Source organism: Perca fluviatilis, chromosome 12 (genome assembly GCF_010015445.1).
Source record: "Perca fluviatilis chromosome 12, GENO_Pfluv_1.0, whole genome shotgun sequence".
Classification (NCBI taxonomy): Eukaryota; Metazoa; Chordata; class Actinopteri; order Perciformes; family Percidae; genus Perca; species Perca fluviatilis.
Window position 1 is genome coordinate 9,919,979 of NC_053123.1, and position 19,955 is coordinate 9,939,933.

General features: G+C 39.6%; 1 protein-coding gene across 1 annotated transcript; it reads left to right on the forward strand.

Moving 5' to 3' along the window:
* Positions 1-645: 645 nt before the first annotated feature.
* On the forward strand, positions 646-8,396 carry umps (uridine monophosphate synthetase). Its single transcript, XM_039818281.1, has 6 exons — positions 646-968; positions 3,376-3,529; positions 4,344-4,468; positions 4,666-4,866; positions 6,941-7,121; positions 7,926-8,396. Exons 1-6 carry the CDS (start codon positions 783-785, stop codon positions 8,102-8,104), a joined length of 1,026 nt encoding a protein of 341 aa, XP_039674215.1. The 5' UTR covers positions 646-782; the 3' UTR covers positions 8,105-8,396.
* Positions 8,397-19,955: the final 11,559 nt, after the last annotated feature.

Genomic DNA, 19,955 nt, shown 5'->3' on the forward strand with positions numbered 1-19,955 from the left:
TTGAAACTCTCCCTGGCTTTGCTCTTGACTAATATTTTTTTCTGTATGAATGACTGTTTGCTTGTTCTTACTGTTTTTATCGTAAAGATTTAATAAAGATTTTAAAAAAAAAAAGAAAAAAAAAAGTGCGCGTTCATTTGGAAATATTTCCGGTCAAGGAGCTCTTTCGATTAGGAGGAGCGGGCGCCCATATGTGGAGGTTTGCTCCTCGTCGCAGCGGCCCTTTGCTGCATGTCATTCCCCCTCTCTCTCCCCTTTCATGTCTTCAGCTGTCCTGTCAATAAAGGCCTACAAATGCCCAAAAAAGAATCTTAAAGAACTCTTTCGATTAGAACAAAATTGCGGTAAATCGTCCTTGATCCAAATATTTATTTACTCGTGCACTAAGCCTTAGATTAATAGTAGGGCCTGAAAGAGATAGAATAAGTTCCTATCAACCTACCTGTTTTTTGCATTGACATATATTTTTTGGCTTGTGCTGGTGTTATGCTACATGTTCCTCTCAATATTTAGCCTACCTATTAAACGGATGTTGCATTTGAGTTCCTGCATACTTTCAATTTAGCTTAATTCGCATTGAGCTCAACTCTGTAGGCTTCATGAACAAGAAAACCCGCTGCAGGCCCTAAACAATTTAGCCGAACTTTTAAGACCTGACATTTTACTGGACATTGTAGTACAAATGTGTCGAAATACTCTCTAACATCCGAGTAGGGACGGCGCTTTTATTCTGAAGAAACCAGAGCGGAAGTGTTGCTGCTGCTGAGGAAGCAAAGAGTAGAATGTGTACGAGATCTCCTGAACTGAATACAGACAAGATGGAAAACATCTCCATTGACAGTTTAATCCTGAAGCTCCACGATGTGAACGCGGTGAAATTTGGAGAATACAAGCTGAAGAGCGGCATGCTGACACCCATTTATATCGACCTGAGGGTTCTCGTGTCCTACCCCGCGCTCATGAACCAGGTAAACACGTGCTGTTCTTCCCTCCGCACGTCCTGATTCACTTTAAATTAAATGTGCTAAAGGGACAACTGTTCAACATAACATTACATTATCCAAAGAATAAATGTTAAATTCACGCTACAACGTAACTTGAAGTTTCCCCGTGTTGAAGTAATGTGATATTGGTGCACACGTGGGTGTATATCGGCAGATAAAAGTGCCAACATTTACAGGAATCTAACCCCAAACAGGAAATCTGACTCCAGCTTTTAGTTACGCTCAAAGTACATACACAGAAATCAGCGCCGGCTCGAGCCTTTTGGGGGCCCTAAGCAGAATTCGATTTGTGGCCCCTCCCACCACGCGGAACCACCTGTGCTTGACTATTATTGACACAAATGTCACGCTATAATGTTACATTATAAACAGTGTTGGGGAGTAACGGAATACATGTAACGGCGTTACGTATTCAGAATACAAATTATGAGTAACTGTATTCCGTTACAGTTAAAATTTAAATCGTTGGTATTTAGAATACAGTTACATTGTTGAAATCAATGGATTACATGACGATACTGATCTGTTTCACGAGTTTATTCACTCTGACTAAATTAAGGCAACTCTATGCATTTTCCAGAAGCCCCGATATGAAATCGAAAAAATAGCTGCTTCGTGATCAGTCATAATGGAGTCGGAACCGGCACGACAGAGCCAGGGCAGGAATAAGTTTCTATCTTGGAAATTCAAACAGCATTTCACATTAAAGAACGAACAGGGAGAATGAAATATAACTGTGCAGTGCAACCGGTGCTTGCCAGCAACCAACCTCCTTTCAGCGTCCAAATGACTCCATCTCCAACCTGAAGAAGCATCTTAAAGTAAGCTATTTTTTTAATTAGCCAAGGGTAGTCGTCTGCTGTAGTTTTACTGGTCACCTTGCTATTTTAACGTTGACGTGCGACTTTACATTCTCCTACGTGCTGATTTACTAGCTCCAGAGCCGTTTAAAGACTGACTAGCCCCGTTTGACATGCTAGCTAACGTTAGCTAAAATTAGCTCGTGGTAGCAAGACTGCGGTTAGATTTTTGTAGTATGCAGTTCAGGACTACCAATACAATAATCTATCTGCTTGTTCAGGTACACATTCAGCTAGTTGGAATAAAAAGAACACACCATTATAGGCCTGTTTAGTAAGCTGGAAGTGATAGCTGCATTCCTACACTTATAAAACGCAATTCAATGTGGAAGTAATCCAAGTATTCAGAATACGTTACTCAGATTGAGTAACGTAACGGAATACGTTACAAATTACATTTGTGGGCATGTATTCTGTATTCTGTAACGAAATACGTTTTGAAAGTATCCTTCCCCAACACTGATTATAAATTAATACAGTGACGGATTATGAACTACTGTCCCCCTGGGCACAGATGCATAAGGACCCTCCCCCTACTCTATTTGTGCAAAATTAGGTGCAAACTCAAAAATGTTGAATTTTGTAGATGTGATTTCCTGTATTCTGGTGCATTTTTGGGATGGTCAGCTGGAGAAGGGCAATACCTAAATTTGTTCAGATTCATAGCCTTTGGCTTTTTGACTTATTAAGGTAGTGACTTCACGCAACTACTTGGGCTTCAGGGCTAATCAAGACGTTCAATCCCACAGGACTTTATGTTGGAGTAAAATATATCTATTTATCCTAATAGAAATGCATATTTAGATTTTTGTCTTCCTTGTTTTTAGCCGTATGTATATTTCTGTCAGAAATATACATACGGCTAAAAACAAGGAAGAAGAGCGGAACGAGGTAAACATCGGACTGGCTACACCTTTTTTCAGATACGTTAAGTTTGTGAAAATGGGCTGGCGTTTTTCAATAAGCCTCATTCAGGGACGAGAGACCTACGTGAAAGATGCAAACTATGCAATATACGATTGTTTATATGTGTACTGCCCCTCATAGGCCTAGTCCAAAAAAAAAAATCTGAAACAGAAATCACTACAATTCTCTCTATTGCAAACACATTTACTTTAGCCTCCAAAATAATCACATATTTCAGTCAACATCTCCTTGACACAGTTTAAAAAAACATTGAACATTATCGTCTTTACAAATGTAGGCTATGCAAGAAATGTTAAGACTGCTCCAACACTTAACGATATGGTATATCTTACCAACATTTGGTCATGTTAAAACATAAAAGGTTCCACCAGAAACAGTTTTCACAAAGTTGTTGAGTTTATCGCCTCTGGAGGTTTTAGAAAAATGGATTTTATAGTTTAAACATAATCGGGAACAGTAAATGAAAAGCGTGAATGAAAATGTAGGTTTTGATTGCCCAGTAGTGTAATGTAATGTAGTCTAGCCCCCACCTACAACACTGCCACATTAGAATCTGGACCCCTTTTTTGTTGTTTTATTTGCAGGTGTCAAGTCTCATTTACCAGCGAGTGCAAGAAGAGGGACTGCAGTTTGACTCAGTGTGTGGGGTTCCATACACAGCCCTGCCTTTGGCCACAATCATCTGTTCTAGGCATGAATTGCCCATGCTCATCAGGCGAAAGGAGGCCAAGGACTATGGTGGGTGGCTGGGCTTGTGTCAGCTTTATTAATCAAGCCTTTATAAGTATTCCCCTTTGGATTTGTTCGTCAACCGTAAGAAACCACAAGAATGACTTTTGTTGGGATGGATGTTTGTGGTTTAGAATTGTCCCATTTTGCAGCACTTTAATCTGGATAGTGATATGTATCCGATCCTAAGCTCATTTAAAAAAGCAAAAATAATCAAATAAATGCATTCTAATTCCCACCCACAATGATACCTTGATACCATATGGAGCTGCTGTTGCGCCATAAAGGTTAAAATGTTCACTAATACCACAGTTTTGGCGACAACTGATGTAATAGGTCTTTTCTCTCACCTGTCAAAGACAAACACCTAACTGTTCCACCCCTAAATTAGACAAGTTGCAGCGTGATTGAAAGTTAAGATGTTCGAACACGAGACAGGAGCCTTTTCGGACTTGTGTAATTGGGAGCTGATTTATCTTCTTTTTTTTTTAAGTCTCAGCTGGCTTGAGACACGTGCATTGTTCCTTCTTTTTTTTTTTCGTGGACATTGACCTGCATGCAAAGCTGTTTGCCAATCAGTGACATTCCTCTGGCCCTACAAAGCTGAAAAATGTTGACTTAAGCCCTGAAAGTGAAGTTTCTCTCTCTCTCTCCTAAGACAATCTGACCATACATATGTGATTTGAAGCATATTTGTAAATCAGCAGAAACCTTTTCTCCATTGGAAGATGACTCTGCCAAGGCCTTGAATTAGAGTAACAGACACTATGACTCAGTTTGCCCAGAACAGGGAGTGATAAGGCTCCTTATGTAACCCTTTTAGGAACCAAGCGTCTGGTGGAGGGCTCGTTTCAGGAGGGGGACATATGCCTGATCATCGAGGACACCGTGACCAGTGGCAGCAGCATCCTGGAGACTGCTGAAGTGCTCAACAAAGGGGGACTAAAGGTGCAGTTTAAAAAAAAAAAAAAAAAAAGATTACAGTAGGGATGATAGTGTAACATGGATGCTTTTTGTTTGAATAATCACTGTAAAGGTTATAAAAGTCCATCAAGAACTGTAATAAGTTTACCAAGGGCAGCAGCCATCCTAAACCTGGCCCCAGTGGGCGTAATCCTCCTTTTGAAATCTTGTATTTGTTTTAGGTGACGGATGCCGTGGTACTAATGGACCGAGAGCAAGGCGGTGTCGATATGTTGGCTTCTCAGGGAATCAAGCTCCATCCCATCATCTCCATGTTCAAGCTGCTCAACGTGCTGCTGGCAGCTGAACGCATCGACGCTCAAACTGCCCAGAATGTCCGCACGTTCATCCAGGACAACAACACGTTCAGGTACAGTCGCACAGTTCCCTCTCCCTAAGATGGCAGAAATAGTTTTTTTAACAAGTACTTTACATGTTGGTTGGTTGGTTGATTGGTTGATTGATTGATTGATTGATTGATTGATTTATTTTCTGGATCAAGACGATGAAATGGTAATGTAAAATACTTATTTCCAGCACGGTCCTTGGTGTTACACACATGAAAGAATATACAAGAAGCAAACAAACCAGACTAAAAAGACATACAATATGAGGGGGGGGGTAAAATAAAATAAAAATGCTGTAAAAACAAACTAAATAAAAAAAACAAAAAATGCTGTAAAAACTCTCCAATTTGTCAATAAATATTCAACTTGTTCCATAAAAGTTGCTTGACCTGTGTTTTAAGAATCCCTCGTGATGATAGGAGTTTTGTAGCATTAGGCAAACTATTCCATGCCATGATACCAGTGTAAAAAGAATTTTTTTTTTTTTTTGCATTAGTAGCTCTAAGAACTATCAAGCCGGATGCTGGCCCTATATATTGCATCCTGCGTTCATCCTTGTTCCCTTAGTGCATTCCATTTGTCACACCACTACCATGTTCCTCGTCCCCTTTCTTTCCTTCCTTCTTTCCCCATGTCCTTCTCTCCTACTTCCCATTCCTTCCATTTATTCATCTTATCCTCCTTCATGTCCTTCCATTCCTTCCAGGGTCCCCTCCTTTCTTTGTACACTTGTCTCCACTGTGCTTTCTTCCTCCTTCCATTTATCATTCCATATCCATTATCTTTCTTCCTCTTCCACCATTCCTTCATTTTCCTCCATGATTCCTCTTCTACATCCCTCCACTATTTTCTCTCTTCCATCTGTCCATTCCATTCCCTTCTCTCATCTGTCCATTCTCCTTTATTTCCACTATTTCCTTTTCTTCATTTTCCTTCCTCTCTGCTCTTTCCTCTCTCTCTCTATGTACGTTCCTCTCTATCTATGTATATTCTCTCTATATATATGCTGTATATCTGTCTGTATCTGTGTCTCTCTCTCTTCTCTCTGTTCCTCTCTCTCTCTCTCTCTCTTTCTCTCTCCTCTCTCTCTTTTCCTGCCTATGTCTCTCTCTCTCTCTCTCTCCTTCTCTGCTCTCTTTCTCTCTCCTCTTCCTCTCTTATATATATATTCTCTCTCTGCTCTTTTCCTCTCTCTCTATATATATCTCTCTTTCTCTGTCTGTCTCTCCTCTCTCTCTTTCTCTCTCTCTCTATAAATATATATATATAATTTGCTCTCTCTCCTCCTTGTCTCTCTCTGTCTCTGTCTGTATATGTATTTTTTTTCCTGTATGCTCTCTGTGTCTCTCTGTCTCTCTTCCTGTCTCTCTCTGTGTGCCTCTCTATCTGTATGTGTCTCTTTGTCTGCCTGTGTCTGTGTGCTGTCTGTCTCTGTGTGTGTGTCTGTGTGTGTGTGTGTGTGTATGTGTGTGTGTATATGTGTATGTGTGTATGTGTGTATATGTGTATGTATGTGCTATATGTGTGTGTGTATATATATGTATGTATATGTGTGTATATGTGTATGTATGTATGTATGTGTGTATGTATGTGTATATGTGTGTGTGTGTATATGTGTATGTATGTATATGTATATATGTATATATGTATATATATATATGTGTGTGTGTATATATATGTGTATATGTCACCTGAAATGGTTTTCACTTCACAGGTGTGCTTTGTCAGGGAAGTTTTTCCCTTATTAATAAAAAAAGCAAAGGGTGGCTACTTTGAAGAATCTAAAATATATTTTATTAATAAAAACTCTACTCTAATAATCTTCCACTAATTAACCCTGACAAAGCACACCTGTGAAGTGAAAACCATTTCAGGTGACTACCTCATGAAGCTCATTGAGAGAACACCAAGGATTTGCAGAGTTATCAAAAAAGCAAAGGGTGGCTACTTTGAAGAATCTAAAATATAAGACATGTTTTCAGTTATTTCACACTTTTTTGTTAAGTACATAATTCCATATGTGTTCATTCATAGTTTTCATGCCTTCAGTGAGAATCTACAATGTAAATAGTCATGAAAATAAAGAAACACATTGAATGAGAAGGTGTGTCCAAACTTTTGGCGTGCGTGCATGCGTGCGTGTGTGTCTGTTTATGTATGCTATCGGTCTTTACAGCTGAAGATGGCAGAGGAGCAGTCGGACTTTGTGATCGGCTTCATCTGTGGCTCTAAGATCACCCAGAGGCCAGAGTTCATCCACATGACCCCCGGGGTGCAGATTCAGGCTGGAGGTACATTTGACTCTTATTTTAAAGAGACTTGCATTTGCCATTTCTTTGTATTCGGTCGATTTGTTTTCCTACAAATTATGTAATTTTACATTCATATGTTTATATTTACATTTGAGTACATGTTCACATTTTAAGAGGAAACTGAAATCGTGACACACATGCATACACACTCCAACTTCAATATTATTAATCGGTTGTGTTTGTGAATTTTAGGGGTTGATTTTGGATGCATTTTGTGTTATAGTGTACTTTTTGGTGCACCTACTTTGTCTCACCTAGGAGAGGCACATACTGTGTTTTTATAAAATGAATAAATGCACCACTACAACAAGGTTGAACCTCATACAGTGTGTCCCATACTGTGTGTGTTTGGACAGTGACACGTTTAGAATGGTTTTGCTCTGTACTCCCCCCACATCAGATTTGAAATGAAACAATTACTATTAGGTTAAAGTGCTAACTTTCTGCTTTAAGGGTGTTTGATGTGTATTGGTATTGGTTGAACAATATAGGAAACCAGCCCTTTTTTATACATAATATCCCAATAGTAGGACAATGCCTGGCACAACCTGGCAGACTTAATGTGCGGTAGGATTTTTTGTTATTTTTTTTATGGTGATTTATCTTTGATGCCTTAAACATAGACAGGAAAAGGGTGTAACTTGATTCCTTTCCACTCTGCTCTCGTTGTGGTGTTATGACTCCTCTTTAACACAAGGATGAGCTATAGTACAAGAAATGATTGCTGGGCCTGCTGTAGTCCTCCTCACACCCCTCAACACCCTCCCCCTCTTTCTCTTGCAGGTGATGGGTTGGGCCAGCAGTACTCCACCCCAGAGGAAGTCCTCTACAACAAAGGCTCTGATGTCATCATCGTCGGTCGGGGTATCCTGGAGGCCCCTGATAGGCTGAAAGCTGTTGAATCATACAGAAAGTCCGGCTGGGAGGCTTACACAAAGAGACTGGGCCAGAGTGGCCAATAGGAGCTCAACAAAAGAGTTGCATCTGCATCATTACGTCTAATTTCAAATTTATCCCGCGACTCTAATAAAGGACCTCTGCGGATTACCTTAAAGTATTTTTCTCTTTTACACCAGTGTGACCATGGTTGTTTACATAGAAACACGCAGACATTTGCAGCAGTGGGGAACCCGACACTTTACTGTTGAACATATGTAAATGCGCTCTTTTGATTCTGTCCTGTTTTTAATAAGCTGCATTAACTGTGTTCTTCTGATTCCCTCCTAATTAATAAACTGCACAACTTGACCTGAAGTGTATCTGCTAAGGTACTTTATGATCAGGTTTCAACATAATAAGAAGGTTTCAGTATTCCGTTAACTAAGATTTGATTCCTTCTGTCCATGTCTAACCATGGAGAGTTGGAGATGAAATGTGGATAACCTAGAATGGCTAGTTTTATTTTTATTTTTTATTTTTTTTATATATGATTTGGCTAAACTCCGAAAGTCACCTGATGATTTGTTTTTCAAAGCAGAAGGTGTCATTGCCTTGACAAATACTACAGCTTCCAGTCAGCCTGAAGCTTTTTTTTTGTCACAAATAAGAGGGAATGGCTATTACTTCATGGATGTAGGTTATAATTCAGGGCATTTTCCAGTTTAGATCTTAAGCATCACTTTTTAACATGATCACAGACATAGTAATAACTGCAAGGCAGTCTCTTTAACTCCGAAACACGTGTGTGACACGTGTCATGTTGAGCTCCAGCTTCACAAAGTATGTACAGTTAGTTAATTTCATAGCAAATGGAACAGCATGGTCAGTTACAATTCAGTAATAGACAATGGGTTTTAAATGTTTTGACTGTTGTCCTGACTTGATTATGCTTTTTTTTTTTTTTTAAAAAGGAAACACTTAAAGTAATGAATTTCATAGGTCAACTACAAAAGGATGGATTTTGATGTACCTGATTGCAATTCCCTGAAGAGAATATGACAAAACATTGCGGATCCTTTGAACAGTGTTCAGCCATCTTGACATTTATTTTTAGTATTACTTTAGATGATCGGTGTGTAACCCCTGAGATTGTGTTTTTGATTACAAGATGAGGGATTGCTAAACGCAGCCGGGTTAGTCGTCAACTGTCTTGATTAAGTCCAATGTCTGCCGTCCATATTGCTAACAATGCTGAGGTGAGGCAATCCTTTTTCTAAAGTGATATGAATTCAGTTATAATGTGACATGATCAGTAATCCTGTCTCTCCAAAAAGAGTAGATAAACAAGTTTTGCTTAGACAAAAGAGAATTGCATTTATTTTGTGACACCTCCCTTTAAAAAGTATTTTGTATGCAGTGTGTCCTGCAGCCATGGCAGTTGTGCTGTTACTGCTAAGCCTACATGGCTTCAAGGTATTTTTAATGGTATGCCTTTGTTTGATTTAAGGGATACATGTTTTATTTAATGGAAACCTTGTTGGGCTTTTTCCCTCCATGTACAAATTTTGACCGAATACTTCAATAAATCATTTGTTGAATGAACATGTTTTTGTTTTTTTTCTCAAGTTTAATGTTAAATACTGCTTCACTTCTGTACATACTTCCTGTAATAATACTGATTTTCATGTTTTAAACTTCCACATCCTTGAGGTGAAAGAAGTGAGATGCCATTGGATATGTTATTTAACCTTTTAAAAATTGTTTTTCATACTCCGTTTGGACGTACTTTGATGCTGATCAATTTACAATCAGGTGTGATAATCTACAGGTATATATATTTTTAAATGTTAGGTTAAAACCTCAGCTGCCTTTTGAACCACTGTAAAATTGGGATTACACAGGGTTCTCTCCACTGCGATGTGATTTAGCAAGGTTTATATAATTGTTTTTAAATGACAATGTTATATTGAAAAGAACCATCACCTGTATACAGATGAGGCTTGCGTAATGTATCAACAATCAAGGTACCCTGGTAATTATATTTGGTTATTATTACAGGATATTGGAGACTCTTTAGTGTAATTTTAGTTGGTGGTTTTCCTTTTTTCTTATTTTATCCTAAGTGTAAGTTGAAACCACCTTTTGTTGACTTGTATAACTCCATATAAGGCTCCATAAAAGTAACTAATATCAGAAATCTGGTAATCTATGAATTATGACTGAAAAAAAACCTGATTTGCCTCAACAATGAACCACAACAGAAATCAAATAGAAGCAATTGCTTCTAATCAAATAATTACACAAATACTGTCAATGTGAATCTTGAATCTCACAATTTTTGATTGTGATCACTACACCTGGGAAATGTGATTGAATTATTACGAATTATAACAATATTAATACAATTAAATTATATTTTTTGTGGGTTTTGATTTATATGATGAAATATGGTAAATGTGTGCAAAATAAACTTAAAAACAATTTTTGGGGCATATTTTCCCTTTATTAGATAGTGACAGTGGATAGACAGGAAAGGTGGGAGATGACACGCAGCAAAGAGCCGCAGGTCGGACTCAAACCCGAGCTGGTGCAAAGGACTCAGCCTACATGGGGCGCGCACTCTTATTGGGTGAACTAGAGGTCGCCCCGCAAAATAAACTTTAAATGGGTTTGCCAAAAAAAATTCTTTCTTGGTTACTGTTCTGGCTCAATTTTCTTTTTTTTTTCTTTTTTCTTTCCCTCATCTTCTCTGTGCCTTTCTAAAGTCGGGGCACTTAGATTATGGTCAAAATTAAAGCAGCAGGGGCTGAGATATATTTTAGTCCTTAGCATTAGTCAAACTTGGATCCTACAAGTCCCATACTGCCTGTAATACTCTCATCTTCAAACTCCATGCCCTCCATTTTCAACGTCAGTCTCAAGCCTCACTTTAGATATGATGACATAATGACATCATCAGGTTCATTTTGTCAGACTTCACAAAGCTCCTCCAGAGCCACAAAATACATTATACAACTGATTTCACATGCTAGAGTTAATTAGAGAGTTTAATGTGTGAGTCTTGGTCCTCTTAGGGGAAGTATACATGAATACAGCAATGTTTCCTCATATTTTAGGGTGGATTTACCCTTTAGTGGTAGTTTGAACCCCAAGCATTTTCCTTCCATAACACCTTGATGATTCCACAATGCGCTTTTTTCCCGATGTTGTCGGGCAAGATGAGCCACCCATCAACAGAAAGTCATTTGCAAGGCATATGATATGGAAATGATGCCCGAACAGGCGCTAGGAGAAATTGAGTCGGCAGGTAGCGACGTTACAATGCGCCTTTCTACAGATTAACGCAGGCACAAAGGTCAGACACGTTGCCTGGCACAGAAGAGGAGGAGGGAGGGCGTTTTTGGATGGAGGAAAAGGGCTGGTAGGAATAATGCATTTAGTGTGTGCGTGTGTGTCGCACCCCTCCCCCTTTATGTCAATATTGGATCAGAGCAACGCACCGTGCGACAGGTGTCTGTGCGCGCCCTGAGGATCTTCTACCGTTTTCATCCATGAGGGGTGGGGGTAAGAGAGAGAAAAAAAAAAAAAAAAAAAAAAGAGTAGCACCTGCAACTATCAAACCGCACACATTCAGTGCGCGTAAAAGGTGAGACAAAACTGACCAAGCTTGCGCATTTTGGCCTTCATCACTTTGCCTCGTCTAAAGGTAGGCTGTAAGGCTTTTCATTCATTTCTTATTTTCTTCAGAGTATCCATTCTTACAAGAGTGTGCATTTGATGGTGTTCTAACTTCTCCCAAATCTTCTACCAAAGGTTACCTGACAACAGAAAGGCCAGCTGTTACGCGCTCCCTACCTCTCTCTCTCTCTTTCTCTGGATCCTCGTCACACTGTGATCGTTTTTGTGACTTTTTCATGTCCGTATTTGCTTCACGTTGAGCCTCACGTACAATACCTGAAGATGAAGTTTTGTTCGTTCGGCTCGCGTTATGCAGGTACGGGTTGGCAACTGGAAAAGACACAAAGTTTGTTCTTAGTTATGGGAGCATCATCACCGTTGTCAACACTGTCAAGCTTCATTTCAGACAAATAATGGAGTGTTGTTTTTGTTTGAGTTGTTTTAAAGTTTGTTGGTTCAAGGGCGCCAAATGTGGGAGGACAGATGGGTAAGGCCACATATTGCTGCAGCACGAGTGAGTCAAATTACAGTAATAAAAGTCTTGAAAATCTTCAAAAATGTATAAGACTTTTCTAAGAAAAATAGAAACATTAGCCATTAGACCAAGACCATTGCTCAATCTGAGACAACTTGATAACAACATAGTTTCAGTGACTGAAGCACCAGGTGTAACCATATTTCAATGGATAGATTGCCTTATTTGCATACAGCTGGCAACAGGCAGTGCTCTCAAAGAAAACTATGTCAGCCTTGGACAACTTTTGGCCTGGCTATATGAAGTCACAACCATTTATCCAATGGTAAATAAAAAAAAAAAGAAGCTGTTCAAAGAAAACTCATTTCCTGACTCATTTGAGTAGAAATGTAAAGATTCTTTGTTGAATAAGTACAGAACAGCACAGAAAAGGTTACTGCGGGTGAATCGGTTGATTCAGGTAATCAAGGCAGTTCATAAATAAAAAGTTCCAGTTTAAATCCAACTCTTGTTTTTACTGAAATGGTAAAAGTCAGGATTATAAATATCACATCATTCCAAATATTAATGTAAAACCTGTCGCTTTTAACAGACACACCTGTCTGTTCAAGTCAGTACCTTATCACTACTGATAAAGCTGTAACTGGCGTTGTGTCCACAGTGATGGTCATTCTCTGTTTATTTCTTAGTCCACGGTTGTATTTGACTGCACGTGCCTGTTTGAACTGCCCCTGGACGATATCATATCTCATGCACTGAAAAGGTTGATATTTACAATGACAGGGGTGATAATCTCCGTATCCCCCTTTTGGTGGGTTTTTGATAATCACTTTTCCATTGGCACATTCATGTTGACAGCATGTTTTTTCCACTGGGGGCCTATTCATTACTGTCCATCTCCTACGTCATGAACTGAGGCTGCAGGCGAGCACCAGGGAGCAGAGAGATGGGCTTAATGGGAGGTTATGTCAATCATTAACTAAACATTAACCACACACACACACCAGACATCTGATATTGGCCATCTGTCATTTGGATGTTAAAATGCAACATTCAGCCGTCACACGTTTACCATTCATTATATTTATTGTTCCTTATGTTTAATGTTTAATGTCATTTAAATGAACGCTGGTGTTTTCCTTTTATCCAGCTCTCGGATTAGGAGGCAGTTTTTGAATATTTGGGATTTCAGACAATAAATTGATGCCCAGACAATAAACTGCCCTTTTACATTCCCAGTTCAAACTGATACATTCATTCAAAAGCAGCACCGTTACGTAGAGTAACATGTAGTGCCCAAACTTATGAATGTACCATAAATTGTTACAGATAACAATCCCTGACCAATTTTTTCCAATGATTAATTTATTAAATTGTCCGCTTAAACAATGTATATGAGGCATTCAAGTTTCTACTATAGACTATTCAAACACAAGTGCTTTACAATAGAAGTGTACATGTGAGCCAAGAGTAATACGAGTAAAACAAAACACAAATCACCAATAATCACATTGTCTGAAACAAACACAAACACAAACACATTATGTCCTACAATTAAAAGTAATGTGTTCCTCTGTGGCATTTGGATCTCTTTGTCACTGAATATGTCATGTATGCACTTCTGAAGTGAAATCACTAATGTTCAAGCCGAAGTTTGATGTACATTTCTTTATACCTTTGGTTTTTCCGGCAGATTAGTCCCTTAACATTGTTTTTGTTTCCTTGGTAAGTCCCTTTCAATCTTTATTATCTCAAAACACAGCTCATTTAGGTACCATCACCTTACAAGAGACCTTATTTTAAAGCCTGCCCAACATGCCACTCTTTACCTGAAAGCCTATTTGCCTCTGCTTTAAGCTCCAGTCAATATTTGTTTAAAGCCAGAGGAAGGGAAAGCTCACACTCCTCAGTATCCTGGTTACCTTGCCCTGACTGTCCCAACTGGTCCTGCTGCTGCTACACCCTTCCTACCAGCTCCAGGACCTGTACAGCGTATTAGCAAGCAGCTAATTTGTTTAGGATTCATGGCGGCTTAGACAGCTGCTTTTTTCCGAATGTATATATTCAGTCAAATCACAATTTGAAACAGTATGGAAAAGATGGGAAAATATTACACTGGATCCTATCTAGTGATATTGACCATATTTAAAATAAGCCTGACAATTTACCCGTCAGTGTAAATTTTCAAAGCAACATTACGAAACGATACAATACAACTTTATTGTCAGTTAACACTGAAATTCATTTTGCGTTCCCGAGCAGCTCCGCTCAAAAGAAAAGAAAAGTACACACCGAGTTAAACAACAATTACACATATAGTACAACGATGAAAACACATCAACAGCCATGACAAAGAACATTACACAACTGAAGAACTTTCAAAGAGGCCAGATACTTTCCATCAAAACTTGTGTAGCAGTGCTTACATTGGCGATCCAGTCCTTTTTTTTCTGTATGTGATAAATATTTTCACTGGAACCCTTTTGATTCTATTGTTACTTTCATTTCTTTAGGACACACACAGAAAATGTCCCTGGAGTCCATGTCGGCCAGATGATGCAAAAACCAGAAACATGCAATATACTGTAAATACATTAGTTGTAACTAAGTTTTATATTAACTTACCTATATACATTTTTTTTTGTCAGCTAAATGTGAACAGAGAAAGCATACACACAAATAATAACATATATTATGTTTTAAGATGTTTTAAGCAATTCATGTTATGTGTTATTTCCTGTTTGATTAATATTGTCATTCTGTTTATCCATATTATAATTCTACTACTGCTACATGTATTGCATGTCTGTCTGAGCCCTCCTCTGTTGCTCTACCTGAGGTTTCTTCCGTTTCCTACATCAAGGGTGCAATGATGACAGAAGGTGTTCTATGTATAAAAAGCCCTCTAATTCATATGTGTGATTTTGGGCAAAATAAATTAAATTGGCTTGACCACCAGGAAACCCCAAAGCTTGCATTCTCTTATTTCAAGACTCATGCTGCCCCGGCTGTGACCCTATGAACAGGGCCACACTGTTTGTATCTGTACAGCAGTAACATAATTACATTTTTTGTGCCTGTCAAACGGTTTGCTGCTATCTGTTAATGGTAAAGAGAGTGCTTTCCAGAGGCTGTGTGTGTGTGTGTGTGTGTGTGTGTGTGTGTGTGTGTGTGTGTGTGTGTGTGTGTGTGTGTGTGTGTGTGTGTGCTCTGCCTGTAGGCTGTGTGCTGTTTCCTCTGACAGTTACCGATTATCAAGAGTCATGCAAATGCTCTAGGCCTTTACCCTCTCCTGATTGGCTAGTCCTTACCTTTGCTCTCTGACTTTCAGATGACATGGAGTATGGAGTGCTACTGGAATAAAGTGATAAGTTAACATTTGAGATCTTAGAATAATTATCTCAATAAGCTGTAATGTATTCTATATTAGAAACAAAAATGAGAGCATGACAAATAGCAATCACGGTAACAAGCTGATTATATTTTTGGAAATCAATAGAAGAAAAAAAAAGAATGGCAAAGATTCTTGCTTAGTCTGAGTCTCTCAAGCTAAAATAGTCTCTCTTGTGTAGCATTTGTTCTGTCTGTTTGTACACCTAACTCCCAACTACAGTTTGTGTGCGCCTGGCATCACAATTCAATACTGATTGTCTTTCTATGTGCCTGTCTACCTCAACAGTGATAACTCATGGACACTAGCACAGAAGATGTTATAATCTACATATTTCTCTGTTTTTTCTGCAGGGAAATCCAGCTGCTTGGGTGTCCGTGTATAGAGATCAGTGGGGACAAGTGGAGGCGGTGGGCCTACGAGCAGATGTCCTGCTTGCATCATCCTCACCTGGATTAGTCTCCACGGTAACCTTCCACCTGAAGGAGGGCATTTATTCAGTGCAATCTGTATGTCATTGTGTGTGTGCATGTGTGTCAGCGTGCAGATATAAAAACAGTCACGTGTGTGTGTGCCTGCATGCAAACACGTTAATGTGTATGTGCAGGTGCATTCACTCACTATTCAAATAATTTGGACTCACACTGACCCAGAAAACAAAATCTTTTAACACACTTCCTGCCCTCCAACCAATCTATACAAGTACAACAAAATTACCTTTCATTATTTTAAAATGTTCAAGTGCCAGACAGATTTGTTTTAAATATTAAGCTATACATTTGTATTGTTACTGGGAGAAAAAAGTCGATGAAAAGCTTTTCACACAGATGTATTGGGAGATGAGACAGCCGTTGGCCAACTGCTATACAGCAAAAAACAAAGTGACTACTGAGCCAAGTGCACTGGCTTGTGTTAAAGTGTGTGAGCTTCCTTTTACATTTGCATGCACTGTATGGGTTGGATAATAAAAACATCAAAAGTTGTTTGATTATGATGTCATTTATGAGATGATGGCATTTTAGTCTCAAATCCTATGGAGCCCCTAAAGGGACATGGGGATTTTTTTTTTCTGGTGCTCACAAAAAACTTTCTGTTGCTCACGAGAAGCCAATCTGAGTACCAGTCAGAATACTGGTAGCCGAAAAGCCAGAAAACGCAACAATATTTGCAGAGCCCCTAAAGGGATATGGGGATTTGTTTTCTTCTCGTGCTTCTCGTGAGCACGGAATTTAGGCAGGCAGTTTAACCACAATGTCTTATTGTGTCGTGCTATCTTAAAGGTCCCATGACATGCTGCTTTTTGGATGCTTTTATATAGACCTTAGTGGTCCCCTTATACTGTATCTGAAGTCTCTTTTCCGAAATTCAGCCTTGGTTCAGAATTACAGCCACTAGAGCCAGTCCCACAATGAGATGCCCTTAGTATGTGCCATTTCTGTGTCTGAGGAGGAGAGGGGGGCAAGGTGGAGGGGGGGGTGTGGCCTTGACCAACTGCCACTTGCCTTGTTTGCAAGCCATGATGTCTCTCTCTCTCTCTCATGGGTGTCTGGCGAGGTCAGTGACTTGAGTCTGTTCGTTGTGTGTCCCGTGCTGTCGTCAGTCTGGGGGGCTGTCGGCGTTCATTTTGGCCGCCCTGACATGTTCAGTCGGAGGCAGGGCAGTTGGGACTCACCCGGAAATGGCGAGCGGAATGAGCGTGACTAGAGTCTCTCAAAATCGGACAAAAATCTGTTGAGCTGAAATGAGGACCTCGGGGACCCGACTGATCATTCCGACTGGCTGTCGACGGTCGGCCGTCTGGCTGGTGTGTCCTGGCTATTACACCTATCACCATTTCTAGCCACTGGGGGTCCATAGGCAGGCTGGGGGAACGCATATTAATGTTAAAGTGAAATTTTCATGCCATGGGACCTTTAACTCTCTCCAGTTCCTGTCTTCCTGAAGGTGTATTTTTAACTCATGCTTGAGGCATTAAGTTTAGCTGCACCTTCAATGTAAACAAAGATATTGCGGGCCCGTAAACACAGATCCTTACCTACATCATCAAACACCTATGCACAGACAGAAAACAATGTCAGCCTGACCATACTGCAGTAGAGCAGTTTTCCTTCATGAACTTGGCAGAATGGGAGCGCTTGAGACAGCACAGTCTTATCATACAGCTGGTGCGTCTCCCGTTTATCTATGGAGACACAGAATTGAAGTACCTCTCTGCCTGAGACAGGTTGTGAGGTTATGTTGGACACTGACCATGAATGAGTTTGGGGTACCACTGTCTCAATAGCATTCTTAAGCTGTTCTTAAGCTGGAAATTCCACCACAAGAACGTGACCCAAGGATCAATGGTTAATAACAATTGTAATGTTCTGTGACTGTTACACGACCATGCAGTGCAATCAGCAGAGGTGTCAAGTAACGAAGTACAACTACTTCGTTACCTTACTTAAGTAGAAACTTTGGGTATCTATACTTTACTGGAGTAATTATTTTACAGCAGACTTTTTACTTCTACTCCTTACATTTTCACACAATTATTTGTACTTTCTATTCCTTACATTATAAAAATAGTGGGACGCTACGTTAGTTAACACTAGCTACACTCGACAGCAGCTAACGTTAGCATACCGCTAGCTAGCAGCTGGAGGAAACACGGTTAAATGCTGACAGCTAAACGGTGTAAAAGTGTGTCTGTATTTCACTGAGAGGATTGTAACACCAGACTGTAGCTGCCGTTGTCTGAAAAACACAGACTCTGCCTGAAATAAGTTATTGTTATTACATTTTTAATAAATCATTTAATTTTGACCCTGTGGCCTTAGCAATACACAAGCCATTCTTTAAAGGTCCCATGGCATGAAAATTTCACTTTATGAGGTTTTTTAACATTAATATGAGTTCCCCCAGCCTGCCTATGGTCCCCCAGTGGCTAGAAATGGTGATAGGTGTAAACCGAGCCCTGGGTATCCTGCTCTGCCTTTGAGAAAATGAAAGCTCAGATGAGCCGTTTTGGAATCTGCTTGTTATGAGGTCATAACAAGCAAGGTTACCTCCCCTTTCTCTGCTTTGCCCGCCCAGAGAATTTGGCCAACCCATGAGAGAGAGACATCATGGCTTTCAAACGAGAAAAGTGGCAGTTGGTTAAGGCCACACCCCCACCATCCACCTTGCCCCCCCCCCCTCTCCTCCTTAATAGCTTCAGACACAGAAATGGCACATCCTAAGGAAAGCTCATTGTAGGACTGGCTCTAGTGGCTGTAGTTCTGCACCAAAGCTGAATTTCGGGAAAGAGACTTCAGATACAGTATTAGGGGACCACTAAGGTCTATATAAAAGCATCCAAAGAGCACCATGTCATGGGACCTTTAATGTCACCTTGTGCTCCTTTTTTAAAATTTAGATCAACTTTTAATTGTTTTATATTTTCGAACATACAGACAGTGTTGGGAAGGATACTTTCAAAACGTATTTCGTTACAGAATACAGAATACATGCCCACAAATGTAATTTGTAACGTATTCCGTTACGTTACTCAATCTGAGTAACGTATTCTGAATACTTGGGTTACTTCAGGATTACTTCCACATTGAATTGCGTTTTATAAGTGTAGGAATGCAGCTATCACATCCAGCTTACTAAACAGGCCTATAATGGTGTGTTCTTTTTATTCCAACTAGCTGAATGTGTACCTGAACAAGCAGATAGATTATTGTATTGGTAGTCCCGAACTGCATACTACAAAAATCTAACCGCAGTCTTGCTACCACGAGCTAATTTTAGCTAACGTTAGTTAGCATGTCAAACGGGGCTAGTCAGTCTTTAAACGGCTCTGGAGCTAGTAAATCAGCACGTAGGAGAATGTAAAGTCGCACGTCAATGTTAAAATAGCAAGGTGACCAGTAAAACTACAGCAGACGACTACCCTTGGCTAATTAAAAAAATAGCTTACTTTAAGATGCTTCTTCAGGTTGGAGGTGGAGTAATTTGGACGCTGAAAGGAGGTTGGTTGCTGGCAAGCACCGGTTGCACTGCACAGTTATATTTCATTCTCCCTGTTCGTTCTTTAATGTGAAATGCTGTTTGAATTTCCAAGATAGAAACTTATTCCTGCCCTGGCTCTGTCGTGCTGGTTCCGACTCCATTATGACTGATCACACAAATAGCTATTTTTTTCGATTTCATATCGGGGCTTCTGGAAAATGCATAGAGTTGCCTTAATTTAGTCAGAGTGAATAAACTCGTGAAACAGAGAAGTATCGTCATGTAATCCATTGATTTCAACAATGTAACTGTATTCTAAATACCAACGATTTAAATTGTAACTGTAACGGACTACAGTTACTCATAATTTGTATTCTGAATACGTAACGCCGTTACATGTATTCCGTTACTC

Coding starts and splice junctions, on each gene's coding strand:
- umps (XM_039818281.1), top strand. CDS start 783: ATGTGTACGAGATCTCCTGAACTGAATACAGACAAGATGGAAAACATC. Junction 4,469..4,665: donor TCAACAAAGGGGGACTAAAG/GTGCAGTTTAAA, acceptor TATTTGTTTTAG/GTGACGGATGCCGTGGTACT. Junction 4,867..6,940: donor CGTTCAGGTACAGTCGCACA/GTTCCCTCTCCC, acceptor GAGAAGGTGTGT/CCAAACTTTTGGCGTGCGTG.